Raw genomic sequence first — 17,462 nt, forward strand, 5'->3', positions numbered from 1 at the left:
CAATTCAGTGTTGCTCTGGTGGCCAATTCTCAAACTACTAGCGGGAAGTTTAAATGTAACATTAAATAGCGTAAAGTATTTCATGTTTGTTAACTCTTCCTTGAACAACCCTAAATGTAAATCTTTGTTTTATATGTAATCTAACTGTTGGCAACATTTGGTGTGGAGGTGTAGACAATGTAACAATGCTGTGATTTATTACAATACAAACAGTAATTTGTCAACGAGCCTGCGATAGCGCCATATCGACCCAGACGACCCTGGACCAGTTATATTCCAACCTCCATTGACCCATATCATAAACAAGTGTTCAGGTGTTATATAAACAAGGGGTTGGTCGTTGAAGGTTGATAAACGCCCCTAATAATGTAAAAGCTGATAGCAATCAGCCCCACCCTTAACACTCTCAATACAAATTAAACTTGGCAGGTACTACCTATGCACTGTTTCTCACTGATTTGATCCTGACACGTAACAATAGATTAACAAGAGTCGAAGAAAAGAAAAATATCTGTGGTAAAAGTTTGAGTGGAGACGAGTTTTCTTCCATCGAGATTAAATTGGAATTGTTCGTAATTTATGTTTTAAGGATTTTTCTAGTTGTAAAAGAAGGGTCACAAGGCCGACGGGTCATTCGAGACGACGTCAAGCAGTCTGGTAATTCGATCGATAGGTTTTTTGAGTCGGAAATGCTCCTGTTGCAATCCTCCGGTCATACATCATTCAATCCGGAATTCTAACTTTGTTGCGATATGAGATATTTGCACAAGGGCGAAGGAAAATCAAGGAAAATGTTTATGACAGTAGCTGAATACAAGGAAGGATAAAATTGTTATAAAGTTATGTTTTGTATTAGTTTATTATCAGGGGATATTAAAAAGTTACGTTACTCACGAGAAGCAATACTTTCATGCTTGCAATCGCCTTTACTTATACATTATTAAGTCAATAAAAGTATTGAGTTTCGTGACCTTTAATAACAGTTATAGCGCTATAACACAAATGTTATTACAGTTTTACACTCGGAAGAGATAGCTATTTGGTATGGCGTTTTTGCTACGTGTACCAATAAATTTTAAAGAAATTATTATGATGCACTGGATCACTTGTTATCGTTTGGGTACATACTTGTTAATTCGGTATGCAATATTTGTTAGTTTAAAAATAGCTTGCTGCACTAATAAATCTGAACAGGGTTAATCAGCTAAAACGAAATATATAGTTGTACATCAATTATAAATAAACAATATCTGAAGGTTGTCTCAATAAAAAAGTCCTAAAGCGGATTTCTTAGTAAGTAATTCTTTCACAAATAGATCTAGTAACAATAAGATAAGAAAATTGCAAAACAAGTGCGTTTATGTCTAAAAAAACAGAAGTCTTCACAAGACTTCCAAAAAACTTTCTGCTTTATTTTGGTATTTTGGTTTATTTTTAGTTAAAAATAATCGATTATTTCGATTATCGTTTATTCTGATTAATCGATTAATCGGTTAAATAATCGATTAATCACTGTAGCTTAATTAATCAGTGGACATTCATCAACAGTTGAAAAAAACACAATTATTTGTGAAACGTTTACCTACTTTTCAACACCTGATTTAAACTGGCAACAAAGACAAAATATTCGATATAGGTAGATACTATATACAGGATCGCTAAAAAGAATGGATACAGTTAAATATTATAAAAACTATTCATCAAAACTTATTGAAATTTGGTTTATGCTTAAGAGTATATAAATTATATCGTTTCAGATGTTTATCAAACTCCTATCTAAATTTGTTCTCGAAACTCAAAAAAATTTTCGAAAATATTAAAAAATCTATATTTTTTAGCATTGGAGATGTTGTCTTTATCTATCATTAGCTCTTTGCTATTTAAAGATTGACCAAAAATAAGTAAACGGTAAAAATAATTGTCAAAATAACACTTTTAACTGAAAAAGAACACACGTTTTAATTAAAAACAAATTAACACAAAATACTTAATTTTTATGCTACAAAAGATGTTCAAAATAATTTCCACTAACTTTTTGGCTTTCTGTCCCCATGATAAACAAACATGAAAATTTTTTCGCTCAGTTTTAGTTAAATGTACCATTATTTAATTAATTGTTGCACCCAAGTTTAATTTTTGGTTAATATAAAAGTGACAGATATCGCTAATAATAGTGTTTTCAAAGCTCACTTAGTTTAACTATTCCAGAAAATTTTTGAATTTTAATTTTTTAACTTTTTAATAAAAGTAAAAGTGGGTAGTATGTTACATCACTAAATTCAGGAAAAAATGCTCTTTTAACAATGATTAAATTTGACCCATCGTGATATTTAAAAAAAATCAAGTTTGCTTTGTATTTTCATAATAAATGACGATATAAATTTAAAAAAGCTCTCAGATGATAGAATTTAAACACTTTTAAGTGTTTCCCAAATTTCAAAGTTCTCTGTTAAACTGTTCTGAAAATATTTAACTGTATCCATACTTTTTAGCGACCCTGTATATAGTTCGGGACATTTCTATATGAGATACGTCATAGGCATGTCATAGGGCATACGTTGACGCGAGACTATATAGAGCACAAAAACTAGATAAGAGCTCAAATTTAGGGAACTTGATTGTTTGATGTGTTTGACAGATGACAAATGTAAACAATAATAAAAATTTAAATATTTCTTTATTGTAGTAAAGTACAGCAAAATGTACCAACTAGAACACTTAAAAACAAATGGAGAAACTTTCAAATGCTTTGAAGTACCGTTGCTGGATTACTGTTGAGGTTATGTTTGACCTTGGTATGACTGTCAGGTTTAAAGTTGAAATTTGCATTAAAAAGGCCATAAAAGCCTCGAAGTGCCTTTTAGGGTAGTCATCGTCATGTTCCAATTGCATGCCCCCTCTCTGCCACATCAGTAAAATTTGCCACAAAAGTTTTAAAAAACGACTTTAAACAACAAAAAAGGCCCTATTTTCATTAACAATGAGACATATCTCGCTGCATGCGGCACGACATAGGCCTCATAGGTCAATCTCATTGTGAGTGGTTTTCGCTGAGATCACTTTGAGAGGGTTTCACTCAGACTGACGTTGGCGGAAGGCTGAAACATGCCTCGCGACAAGTCTTTGCACCAACATTCGAAAACGCTGTCAATGGCTTAAAATGATAAACTGTGTCAGTTTTTTTGTGTCTTTGAGGATTAGTCTTTGAGTCCTGTCGCGCCGCATGTAGCGAAGCAGATCTCATTGTGAATGGGTTCTTTAAGAAACAGTTTCAATGTACACCACAAGACATACACTGAGACGGCCTCATGCCTCATATCATGGCTTGTAATTGACAGCGTTTTATAGAATGATTTGGAATCATAATGCAGAGATTGTTGCGAGACAGGCAGGCAGGTCTCAAGCCTACTGCAGAAGTCGCTCTCAGTGAGTCCATGTCTTAGAGATGCAAGACCAATTTAGACCATTTACAGTGAGATTGGTGTCCGAGACCTACGTCATGCAGGAAGCCAAACTTCATCGTGAATGGACCCTTTTCAATGGGGGTGTGCTTTTTGAATAAATTTGAAATGGCCTTTTTGAAAAAAGCAGTTGTCTCTCTTTTATTCATCTATTCAACACGTTTGTATTCGATGCACTTACACCAATTTCATTATCAGTGTCTTGATTATCAGGCAAGGGCGAAGTGGAATTGGGGGCAACCCAGAAATAAAAACACTTTAATTTCCTTTATTAGTAGGCTATATTTTTTATACAAGAGACTACTCTCCGATAGAGACGTACAAAAATGTAAACAAGAGTAAAAGTTGGTTTTTCGCAATATTTCACACTATTCTTCCACACGTCCACAGTAAAATCAGAAAGCGCTTCTTGTTATAAAGCCCTTATTATGTTTTTCGACGATGGCTGAGACTTTGTGACGTATTTGTTAAACGTAAGTTTTCAAATACCCCATGCCAGTGCAAAGGAGTTATATTAACAATTTTACGGGATTATTTTTAACTTTACACCCACTCTGCTTGAAACAAGAGTGGCTGCCAGGAACAAAGTGGACCCAAAAGGCTTCAGCTGCAAATTATAAACACTATCTGTGATTTTTTAAATAAATTTTTTAATAATTAATAAAAAACATGACAATATTAAGCTTTTCGATTTCGTTTGGTTTGAATTTTATATGAAAATAGAAAAGTTAACCCTCTACACCAGAAAAGACAAAAAACATAAAGAAAGTATCTGTAAATGTCGTGAACTTACTTTGAAGTAAACAGGGCTCTCCATCTATAACTCATAATTACTTGAACCGCAATTCCCATCATCAAAATGTGCAAAACTGCGATAAGTGAGGTTATGCAGTGATGCACTTTCTTTTCCAGTTTTTCACACAAAATATATCACAAATTGCACAAATCGTACAACCAGCGATAGTCAGTACTTCACAGCAGCTTTCTCCATCACAATCACTGACTGCAATTCTGTATTGTGCCATTCCCGTCTCATCATATAATCTGAATAGTTGTTATATGACAAGTAATGTTTCTACCTTCAAAAATACTTGCGTAAATATGTTATTATCCCGTTAGTACACACTTTTAAAGCAGCCACTGGTTATATAGATTAAAATTATAACATTTCCTTTGTTATTGTGTTATTGTTTACATCAGTCAGCTGTTTACTGTCATTTTCTAATGCTACCAATTTAAAAAATGTCCCTGTTATTAAAGCTCAAGGACCATAGAATGAGAGAGAGAACATTTTTTGTTCACACAGACGCTGAATACACGTATAAATGTCAGAAAATTCAAATTTTTTATGTCCAAATAGAAATGTCCCGGACTTTAGTTATCTATGAATATATGAGTATAAATAAAACACTAAAAGAAACGAAGTAAACATGTATAAAATATGTATTTGTTTATAAAATACAAATAATAAGAAAAACAAAAAATAAAATATGGGATATATTACTAATATAATAAAATACAGAAAGAAACGTAACGAGCTAAAGATACCAGGGTTATGATTACAGATGTTGATTTTTAACATACTTAAAAAAGTACAGCTGCAGCAACTACCTTTTTTAAGTAGCGTTATCATATGTGATTTATCACGAAATTTAACTTAACTTGACTTAGCAATTTACTTCTAACACAGACTACATTCTTCTAATTTTGCTATTTGCTTCTTATATGTCAAATCACAACTCTCATTTAAAGTGGTTTGTTTATAAAGAACATCTTTTATAACCTTATTTAAATTAACATTTAAAAAATCATAAATTTAAATAAAAACTGAGAAATTGACTTAAACTGCAATAAAAAGTATATTAAAACGTAAAATAATTGTGGATCATAAGCTTCATTCATTCTAATAAAAATTATTTGTTTTACGTGATCTCCCTAAAGAGAGGCTCTGTCTTGTCCGAAGAAATAATACATCTTGCTTTGTCTTGCTAAAAATTCTTTCAAAAAGAACGCTTGCAGCTTGAATGGACAAGTACTTTGTTCAAATTTTTGATATTCTAATGTAAAATTCCTATTATCCAGAAAAGTACAAGCGATAAACTCTCTGAGTGTAAATATCTTTCGCGTAGTTTTGATAATAATATGCAATACATAAAATTGTTTTTGATAATCGAAATACCCTCAGTACCTTGTGTGTTAAAAGAATTTAGGATTTTGTCATATATTGTTATAATACTACCTGCTGTTACATATTTCAAGCCTGATAAATGCTCAAATATATTTTGAAGACGTTCTAAAAGATAAATAATTTCAGTAATTCGTTCACTCTCAACATTATATGTCTGTTAAAATTTGTTGCTTCATACTTTTGTGATCTATAACTTCATCAGAACACTCTGATAACTGTGATAACATAGAAGGTACTGCCAAACACTCTGCTGAATTTACACATAGAGCAAGATCTTCTTGAGACGATTGAAACATCTTTATTTTTAATAAGTATCTCGTCCAAACACCATTTACTGGAATTTTTTTACCTACATTCTGGTTAAAATTACATTGATCATGAACAATATTTCCGCGTTTTGGAAGCAGTTTTGCACCATCGAAAGAATTTTAATAAAAAAAAAAAAAGTTTTACATGAACTGAAGTTGTTTTATGCTGCTCCTTATTAAACGCCGTTGGATGAGAGTATTTTAGATGATTAGATGTCTTTTAAATTGGTGGTGTTCGATTATAGATTAATCTATATTTATGTGATTAGATAATTATCTTAACCAGTCCTAGCCAAGACCAAGATAATTCAAGATTTTTGGAGAGCAAGATCAAGTTCATTACGAATTATTTCATTATTTTTCTTTTCGATTAAAAACGTGTTTTCATAAAAATCCGAATGGTGCGAGAGTCGTATTTCCTGTTTCGTTTATTTACACAGAGATTAAAATATGCAGCTTGTCTGAAATAAATATGAATCAACGGTGAACGTATTTGTGTCACCTACTTTCGATTACCATCGATGAAACAATAGTACATTTATTTTAGTAATTGATTTTTAAAGCAGTTAGGAGCACATTTATGTATTTTATTTGATTTGTTGCCTCCACTGGGACAATAATGAAGATGCAGCAGAATAAATACGTAATAGTTTCAGTTTCTCTATGAAGCGGTCGTCCCATAATGCTGCATGAATATTTCAGTACATGAACCATTTGGGAGACGTATCCAGAATTAGGCCAAAACTTTATGACCTCTATTTGTTTACGTGCTCTGTGATGACAGGTACTGAAATTGGATCAATTTTTCACTAGTTTCTTGTTCATTCGAGAGGATAAAAAAATTCACAATACATAAAAACCCACCCAAGGGAAGAATTTTACGGGTGGTGTTTGCAAATATCGGCTCGATGAGCCGGCTTTAATGGTAGAATAACACGGATTTATAGTCTTGCTTGTATATCTTGCCATCAAAATAAACACTGATTTACGTAAGTCACTTTTAGATTATTTGTTTCAGGCGGTAGGTATGTGATTGGAATTTTAGAATATCGCGAGTTTGAATGAAGGAAAAAGGGGAGAAACTCGAGTGCAAATTCAATAAAAAGGAGGGATGATTAATGTTTGTCTTACGTGATTTTAAAGGAAGCTTTTATCGTGTTACGGTGGCCTTCTCACACACCTAGAGGAAATTTAAAATTAAGTTTTATTAAAACGTGTGTGGCAGTTTCCAGGGGATAAACGCTCGGATTGGATTTTATCATTTATCGCCAAATTTGGTTAACATGAGTTATGGCAATAAAGATAAGCCAAACATGATTTTCATTTTTACCATTTGAATGGCTTTTTTGCTCATTATTTTATCAGATTCAGTGAAAGATTGGTTAACTGTTGCACAAGTTGGGATCTGACCTTAAAGGTCGAAGGCGTGTCAGCTACTAAATTTTGGAGAAGCTCCCTTGAGTTTGCCACATTAGGTGGAAAATTATTCTTTGACGGGTTTCTGCAGTTCTGAAATTAATGTTCGAAATAAACATTTAACACGGAATGTATAAATATTCTTAGACATACTTTATGCATATCTGTAAGTTTTCAGTTTCAGTTTTCAGATAAAGTTCAAAGATTCTGGTCTATATTTATAATTTGTATCTCAAGTGCTTACGGAAGCACGCGTGTAATATCTACTCAAGACACATAATTACACTTTCCAGTCTTTGAATCCGCTTGATTGCATCTTATGTGACCGTCTTTACGACTTGATTTACTGTGTCTTAAAACACAGGATAATAGCGGACATAAATTTTCCAACGTAGAGATTTAAGAATTTATGAAAATAAAATTCAGAGCTCACAAGAAATTTAAAATTTTAAATGGAAATACAGTAGTGTATTAAAAAAAAACTGGCAACATATGAAGCATATTAGTTTTTGTTGTGATGATTTTTTATTACGTGTATTACGTTATTTTAGACAATTTTGGGACATTGACTAATTCTGTAAACAAAAATTCATTAATTTTGCAGCATTTTGTTGAAACAAGTTTAAAAAATGAAAAATTGGCCCGAATTAGGTACTTTATTTTTGTTTTTTTTTGAGACCAGAACTCAATTATTGCATGAGATATCATCAAATTGAGACTAAAATTAAAAAATGGAAAGAAAACATAAAAATACGAATACATAAGTAAAAGGAATATATGATTACGTATGTACAAAGTTATATATAAATATTTCGCCGGGGTTTTGTTTAAAATATCTTCTTATTCTACAATGAAGTTCCTCTGACATTAAAACATTCTAAAACCAGCAACTTTAAACATTAATACAAAATGTTTCTCACAAAATGATTTTTCTATTTTTCTTATGTGTTTTTTCTCTATAATTTTGTTAAATAGAATTAGATTTTTTTATTAATATTTTTTTTTATTTTTCTTCAATCACATTGTTTATTTTTATTTTTTGTTATTTCTCATTTATTGTCTGGGCCAAAGCTTTGATCAGCTTTGCTGCCTTTTGATCCAATTTGTGGTAGGAAAATTTGTGTAGAAAATTTTAATTTTGTTATCGTATTTTCTTCTTGTAACTAATTATATTGTAACTGTTTTACTGCCACAAATAAATTATTATTAATTTTTATTATATTTATATTTATATTTGTATTTATATTTATATTTATATTTATATTTATATTTATATTTATATTTATATTTATATTTATATTTATATTTATATTAATATTTATATTTATATTTATATTTATATTTATATGTATATTTGATTTTTATTTTGATAGTTTTGGGGTTGTTCTTATGTTTCAGCTAATTATGAGAAAACCTAATTAAGAAAATTTTGAGGAAAAAATCAGATTACTTGCGCCGAAGAAATTTTAAATTTTAAATGGAAATAGTAGTATATTGAAAATATACTGTCAACCTACAAAGCAAATCAGTTTTCATTGTATTGACTTTTTTTCCAAACAAAATTTAGCCCCGTGAATTGTTGAATTACGTTATTTTAGACAATTTTTGGCCATTTACATTGATTTTGGAATCAGAAGTTTGCTTATTTATCGAAATTTTTTTGAATCAGTTTAAAAAAGTTGGGCTTGAATTACTTTATTTTTGTTCGTTTTGAGCCCAGAACTCATTTATTGCACGAGTCAATCAAATCGAGCTGAAAATTAAAAAAAGCACAGAAAACAGAAAAATACGAAAATGCACGTAAAAGGCATAAAGAAATATGTACAAAAATATACCTAAATACGTATACAGACTCAACCAAAAATGAAGCTCAAAATTCATATTTTAGCTATTTGTCGTTTTTCAAAAAAATGCTCGAATATTTGCTGTTTCAAAACTATAAAAACGCCAACGTCACACTTTCTCTCATAATTAGCTATTATGATAAATTACTCGTGTACTCCAAAAAAATAATAGCTAATGTAATTTATACTTTCAATGAGGGTAACATGTGACGTTGGCGTTTTTAGAAACAGCTTATACGTTGATTTTATTTTTTTAAATGCTACAGTTTGACATTCTTAATATTTGTAAAAGTCAACTGACATTTTTGTTCACTGTTTTCGGATAGTACACATCTCTATTTTTCTGGTAAAAAAAATTAAAAAATAAAACTAAAAATTAAAAAATAAATTATTATAAATAAAAAATATTGACAGTTAAACACTTTTTCTTGATTAATTTTATAAGAGGTAATTGTTTTTGTTAATTTTTTTTGTAAAATTATATTTGAAAACATTTAATACTGACACCAAAACACATCAAAATAAATAAAAAAAACAACATTTCTTTTAAAATTAAGCAAGAACGAAAAAATAAAACTTTTTGTGTAATACTATATTCTCAACAACTTTTATAACTTTTTTATTTTATATTCTTCTTTTCTTCAATTTTTTGCCTTCGTTTTTTAATTTTTGTAAACTTTCTAGAAAGATAAAAATGTGTAATGTCTAGATCACTAATAAAGTGTCAGTTGTCGTTAAAAAAAATAAAAAATGACGTAATTATGTTATGACATTATGATACCAAAATGTAGCATTTACAAAAATAAAATCTACCTGTTCGAGGATTTTTTTGAAAAATTACTCACAAAATTATATTTGTGTGTTACTTTTGATTCACTATGTATATTTGCCTCTTACGTATATTTAGTTACATTTCGCATGTACTTATGTGGTTTCAGCAAATTATGAAAAATGCTAATTTTAGAGCCGTAAAGTTACAAGTACCATAAAAAGGTTTTGACTTTGAAAATAAAAACAAATTTTCTGATTCTGGACTACTTCGCTTAATTTCTGAACGATTTCGCTGTTTTTATAAAAATAATTTAGTCTTATTCAACGTATTCGTTTAGTTCAAATATTCATTGCAAAATTTGTTTAGCATTATTTTAATTAAAAGTTTGAGGTTTAAAACTAAAATTTTAATGCCAACACAAGTCTTGTTTTGCAAAAGCTTTTCTTTGTAGAAGTTATTCCACATTCAAATCTTCAGTACTTCCCAAACTTGTCGCAAATATTCATTCAAATCTAATGAGAAAACTTTAATAAAGTAACGAAGTCTTGCAGTTCTTGTACTTTCATAGTTTTGAAACAAAAATTTTAAAAGCTTCCACTAAATCAGTACGTTAAGTACAGACTGTTGGTAATTTGACAAAAAACCGACTTGACTTCTTATTTCAAGTAGTTTCGTAATAAAAGTGATTAACTCCGTTCTCTAAGTTCCACAAAACTATTTACTCCATGTTCTTCTGAAACTCACTAAGTTTAATGAGTCGCTCTGTTTAATAGAAATCTCAATTTCCTCAGGAAATATATTGCTCTCTCCTCTCACTTGCTGTACTACTAAGCCTTTAAAAGAATTCTTTTTCGATTTTTCAACAGAAAAGACCAGAAATAAAATTGTAGAAAATAGAGTTACACGCTGATGTGTTGATGAGTCCCTTGTGAACACCCTTCCACCAGAAATCTTTGCAGTGCAGTGCTATAAACTCGACTTAGAGCCACGAAATATATTTAGGAAGGTCAAATGTGACCGTTATCGAAAAAATATTATTATTCAATGGAGCAGTCAGTAACGACAATATTTGGTCATCGATTGTTGTGAGCGTTGACAACTTCCTTCCCAATAAAGCGTTGCTGTTTTATGTCTCGGAAATTTTCTTAAATCAAACATAAACTAAATTGGAAATAATAAATTGTAGCCATTATAACAGGATATCAAGCTCTCTGATTAAAAATCCCCATCACTTGCAAGTGTTACAGTTTCCACGACATAGATTACGTTTAACGACAACATTTCCCGCAAGCCAAAATTTCATTTCTCTCCTGCCCATCTCAGAATTTTTCTATTTCCTTTTTTTATATATTTTGCCCCGAAGCTGGCGTTTACGTCCACAATATCAATAAAGTTGATAGCGGTTGCTTTACGACGGCTATTTAGGTGTCACGAAAAATTTACATACGCAGAATTAGATCAAACGGCAGTCTAAGTGTTTGCTGAATGTCCTGGCAAAAGTGCACATAAATGCCAACAATGTAAAAAGAAAGTGAAGGGTGGCGAAAACGACGTCCAATGAAATAATCACCAAGCTACGTCATTCGCTAGAAGAATGAATCCTGGAGATAAAAATATCGAGTTGTTGGCTAGGGCTTATCACAGGATTAAAATTATCCAGTTCGTCTGCTCGATGGTGATATATCGGAAGACGTTAGTTTTATGAACCACATTCGGGAGTTTATTCAGATAAATTCTACATATCCTGATATGTTTCTTTAATAAATCCGCAAAGTTCCGAATGATTAACTTGAGGAGTGGTCGTAAATTTTGGTCCGTCTGAAACTTTGACTTGCGATAAATGTTGAACTTACTCAAATGGAATACAAGTAACAAAGTGGAAGTCGTACATTTTAGTTATAAAAAATCGAAAAATCAAATATACTTCTAACCTTATTAATTTAACTTGGCAGGTCATCATTCTATAATAAACTTGATCAACATTTCATTAACGCCTGTCATAACAATGGGGGAAAATGTATTGAGGATGCAAATTAAAATCATCTTGTTGTGTTCAAAATACAAATTGGGGAAGACCTGTGTTTTGAATTGTGTTGCAGAATTTCATTTAACTATTTTACGAGTAATTGGTATTCAATTGACTCTATTAGTTGCAAATAAGTGAAATGGCTGTTTTTTTCACTGAATTAAAACTGTCAAAGTTTTAAATTGCAAACTGTCAATTCTAATTAGTTATACAATGTGTTTTTAAATGATTCTCATCTAGTCGTCTGTGAATTTCTCATGTAAAATCAGAAACTGCCGCTTCATATAACTAACGATTGGCATTTAGACATCGAATATTACCATTGTCCATTTATTAAGTCTCCAATTGAGAAAAAAGCTTAGATAATAAAAGTGTTTTTTAGTACTGCATAACAATTTAGTTGTATTTTAACGAAATTTAAAAAATAAATTGATTTAATTCCTCACCTGACAGATTTGACATTTATTGACAGAGAATTCAGTTGAGCAGAGCGGCACATTTTACATGTAAACCAATTTCAAAGTTAACTAGATGAGAATCATTTAAAAACACATGTATTTTCTCTGCTTTGCTAAGGCCGCCAGTACAACCCTTCATTTGGCAGTTGCCAATTTGTTTCATTTTTGAATACGAAACAATTAGATTTGTCTGTCGAATGATAGATCTGTCACTGTAACAATAAGCAATAAACCACTTAATTAAAGTAATGTTCAGAAATAGATCTTTTTTTATTCAGTTACCAGGAAAATTTCTGAAATCCAGATTCAATTATTTTTTAGTATTAGATACTTAATGGAAATGTGACAAAGTTTTGAACAGAACTTGTCGTTTATTCAATGAGAAATATTTCTTTGGCAAATTATGCAAAAATAACTGTGGCTAGTACCTAAAGAACTTCTTGCAATGTCTGAATCAAGCAAAATAATTTTAAAATTATTATGTTAGATACTTGGGGATGTTAAAACAGATCTATACAGAATGCAATAGGAGCATTCCACTGAAAAAATACGAGTTATTCTTCGTATTAAGTCTTCGAACTTCTTTAAACTTGACCTTAAAATTCGATATTTGTTGGGCTTTTCTACATTTGATGAATAGACTAAAGGAAAGATATAGGTTTTCTCTTTTGATCACCCAAAAAAGATTTTAAAGTTTTTTAAAAATTACACTTACTGATTTTAAAGTGAAAGGTTCAAATCCCGAAATTTCAAAAAAAAAACCTTAATACGAAAATGATTGAATTTGGGGTAGGTACAGACAAATCTGATCTGAAACTATTTTATTCGAGTAATAGAAAAATGCAGTGAAAAACATTTATAAAAAGTTGAAAATGACTTCCAGTTTAACCAGATGTGCCACCATAGTGAACATATTTTCAGTAAGCAGATTTTAGAGTAATGCAACCTATTTTATAAAAAAAACCGGTTCAATTTAAATGGTGTTAAGTCGTTGTTGCTTTATTAATAACCAGCAAAATTGTCAGTTTTTCAATTTTAACGTGTGTTAAATTTTTACAGTTTTATTAAAAAAAGTTACATAATAGGCCTACTTGGCTGAGTACCAGTTTTTAGATGAACATCATTATCAAAACTGTCAATACTTTTATGTAGGGTTAGACGAATCACCCTGGATACTTAATATCTGTGTTTTACATTTTTTGTAAGGTTGTATTTAAGTATCGTATTTTAAACTATGTAACTGACATTTGATTTTAACTGACTTTATTAGCGAAACAGTTTTTTCTTTTTCCTTTTTTTTCTTCCTTCCACCACTCAAGTGTGTTAATCTTTGTATTAGACTTCTTTAATCTGAAGAAAAGGGAAATTATACCCTTGAAGCGTCATTAAACTCTTTTTATTTAGAACCTTTTTCTTTTTTTTCATATAAGCATTGAAATAGGAAATTAGGGTTGTCAAATACTTGCCATTTACTTGTAAAAACGTCAAACTGTCACAATTCAAAATGTTAATTTTTGACTAAATTTGGTTATGCTGGGTGTTTCACGTAATTTTACGAGGCCTTAGCCTGTTAGATACAATCAGTAATTTTGAAAAATTGGATAATCTTCACTAGTTAGTTCACTCCTTCTTAAAAATACAATGTTTTTATTTTAAAATGAGATTTTTGCCTTTGAAAAATTTGACGGAAGGTATTAAAAGTTTGCCGCTTATTTCAAGAAAAAACGAACAGTGTTAGTGTACGAAAAAATTGATTTCATTGGTAGATAAAAAGTGAAACTTTTCAAAAATTTCATAGAAATAAAATAATTAAATGCTGCAAATTCAAATTCTAGAACCACCTGAGACCCTACACTCTTTTATAAACACCCTGTGTCATCATTTGATAAGCGCCGATTTATTCCATTTTTATTTATTTACCATATAATTAGATTTGTTCTTAGAATGATTGTTCTGTCCGCAACTGTCATAACGATGTAATCATTTGGTGTTTAGATAAAATAAATTCGTTCTCAGTTATTTATTTTTAAAATATTATTTTATGACGATTTTAATTTATTGTGATTGTCAGGAGTTCAATTAGTAACAAATCTACAATTTTGTGATAGTTTTTTTTTTTTAGAATATAAAGCCGATTTATTGGACATAAATAACGGTGACTATTTGTTGAATTGTTGAATGTTGAATAAACAGATTTTTGGAATTAATTTTTAAGAACTTTATTGGATAACAAATATTTATTTATCGACTTATAATATGAATAATTTTTATTTCAACGTGTTTACCCAATTTACCAATGTAAATTAACCTACATTGTCAAAAAGGCTATGAATGAAAAGTAAAACATTCGAACAGATTGTACCTAAGGGCAAAAAAGACAATTTTTCCGTGCTTGAAAATACTCCACTCTTTGAAACTACCATAAGGTCACTTATAACGGGTCCTCGATTTTTATGACAGAAGAAGAAATGCTCGAGCTGCATTAGCATTATTTTTCAATGTCAGAAACATCTTCAATTTATTTTGATAACTCATCAAAAAATTACGTTTGTTGCGGTTCAAACAAAATTCAAATTTTGAATATCATTACCTTTTGTGGTAGTGAGAAAAACGTAATTTTTGACGAAGTTTTTTCCTTGGATATTTATGATGCTGGGATGGATCCAGTTACAAGAACAAGAAATAAAAACAAAATTGTAAGACTTTTGTCTTGCCTTGTTATCACTATTTATGACATGTCCGTTTCGATTTTTAAATCTTTTAAATTATGTAATTAATACTGCTTTAGTTCCTGATGATGTTCGAATTAGAACGAAACTAGTCGACCAAAGCAATTTTGTTTTTATTCATTGTCCCTGTAACTGGATCCATTCCGTCATCAGAAAAACGTAATAACCAACGCGCAGGTAAGTTTCTTTTTTATCCTTGGTGGCTTTGCGAACCTACCGCCTTGGATAAAAAATTACTTACCACCACTTGAAGCTCAAATGAGTAATTTAATGACGATTTCAGAAGAGCTTCTTTTGTATGAACCAATAGAAAAATTCCAGGAAAAATTAAATCTTTTAGTTTCAAGCGCTTAATCGTAAAAGAGAAATAATATTTTAGCTAGTAATGGCACTAGCGATGTTTCTGGCCGAAGAGCTTTGAAATAAAACGCTTATAATTTGTATCTGCCTTGCTTCGCCCATATCAGCTCCAATAAAACATATCTGCTTTTCTTTTGATCTTTTACTTATTGAAAATTCCGAGCCCGATTTCGTAACATATTCGGAGTGAAGCAACGCTCCACTTTTCTTTTACTTGTTTGTGCAAATTGCCCGTTTGGTTCGTAACATTGTAGTTGGTCAAAAATAACTTTTATTTAAGAAAGCCAACGTCCAGATAAAACCCCAATTAGTTCGATCCGCTCTTTAAAAATAGCCTTTCCGTTTCAGTGGTGGTGGATCGTTGAGCTGTCTCGTGGTCGAGTCCGATGGAGGCTGCTACTCAGCAATGCCTCCGACAGCCATGAGGCTCGAGAGCCCTCCTTGCAACAATAATAACAACGCATCTGGAGCAGAACTTGAACTTCTCGCCAAACTGGAGGAAGCAAACCGTCTTTACGAGTCCGACGCCAAGTCCCTCAATTCGCTGAGCGGGGCGTCGGGGCACTCGAGGAAAAGTTCCGACACTTCGCAGATATCGCTAACCTCGGGTGAGTTAATAACACTACCAAAAAATTTTCGCATTTTCTTAGGATACTAATAAACGCTGCTAGGTAAATAATAGTAAACTTGTAATGCTAGGTAAAATAAACCAAAAGCCAAGTAGTTTGGTGTTTTTAAAAGATTTGCTAAAGAAGTAAACTATTATTTCTTAGCAAATCTTTAGTATTAACTACTACATAATCATAAATCGCTATTCCTACCTAGGTATTTAAAACTTACTTACTATGCTAAATATTTGATATGCTAGTCAGACTAAAAACAATAAGTTGTTGACGTAGGGGGGAGTAATAATTATTAGAGAAGAGGATTTACATTGATCCTTTTTTTTTTAATATAAATAATCTTTGGTAGTAAGAGTATTTACTGTTTTCACGTAGCGTTTGTATTTTTTTAACTAGCGATTATGATTTCTGTTTTCTGCCTGTTCTTTAAAATAAAAGTGCTATGTTGATATGAGCCACTATCAGTCACTAGTTATTTGATGATTACCTATTAGGTTGGTAACGTAAAACGAATAAATGAATTCTCATTTTCAAGTTTAACTGAGTAATGGTCAGTTGTATTCTTCCGTGTCATTATCGTCTAATTCCTTAAGCCTGTTACAACTTTTCTGCCATTTAACTTAACCAAAAACTTATTTTTAGTCTGGTCTTTGACAGAATTTTGACATTGACAATTGTTTTAAAAAAATAATGGACAATACCTAGCGTTTACGTTCAGTTACTATGTTTACTTAGCAATTATTATTTTCCATTGAAATTTACTGCAAGGTGTGTTATACAGTGGAAACTCTTAAGTCGAACCTCTATATCTCGAAAATTTGAAAAATCGAACAAATTCTTTGGTCTCGAGCATTTACTAAAAGAAATCGATGTAATTTAACCTTCATATCTCGAACCTCTCAAGTCGAATTCCTCTTTAGTGGAACAGATTTCTGTTGCTCTCACTATCCTCACTGAAAACCTCATAAAAGTTATAAGTAAAATTTTTTGCATTGCGCATACGAATTGGATTAATTTCTTCATTGTATGCATAAAATTGGCCAACAGATATCGAATTTGTCTTTGCAGGATTAAATTAATCAAAAAATTGTTGCTTCAGAACTGTAAAGTTTACTGCAAGTTTGACGTTTTTTGACGTAAACATCTGTGTTTCAGGCTCAAAAATTGCTGAAATGCTTTGAGAAGGGAAAATAAATAAATAAAAAAAATCGAAAACAATGCAATAGTGAGCTTAATTTAGTATTTTCTGTGTAAAAATGCTTACATTTAAAGAAAAT

At 30.8% G+C, this 17,462-nt stretch overlaps 1 protein-coding gene and 1 long non-coding RNA gene across 7 annotated transcripts in view; one reads left to right on the plus strand and one right to left on the minus strand.

Moving 5' to 3' along the window:
• The window catches only part of Evi5 (Ecotropic viral integration site 5), an 80,994-nt gene that overhangs the window by 39,909 nt on the left and 23,623 nt on the right, over positions 1-17,462 (plus strand). For all 6 annotated transcript variants that reach the window (XR_001574693.2, XM_008193123.3, XM_008193122.3 and 3 more), the window contains one exon: positions 15,911-16,170. Coding sequence is in view for 5 of the 6 variants with exons in the window: in XM_008193122.3 (XP_008191344.2) it covers positions 15,911-16,170 (260 nt within the window). In the remaining variant the exon portion in view is untranslated. The remainder of the gene's footprint in view (positions 1-15,910; positions 16,171-17,462) is intronic.
• On the minus strand, positions 2,661-5,032 carry LOC135266875 (uncharacterized). The gene is made up of 2 exons (XR_010335076.1): positions 4,255-5,032; positions 2,661-4,068 (listed from the first exon to the last, which is right to left on the minus strand). It is a non-coding gene; the product is annotated as an uncharacterized LOC135266875 (long non-coding RNA).

This window comes from Tribolium castaneum, chromosome 1 (genome assembly GCF_031307605.1).
Source record: "Tribolium castaneum strain GA2 chromosome 1, icTriCast1.1, whole genome shotgun sequence".
NCBI lineage: Eukaryota > Metazoa > Arthropoda > Insecta > Coleoptera > Tenebrionidae > Tribolium > Tribolium castaneum.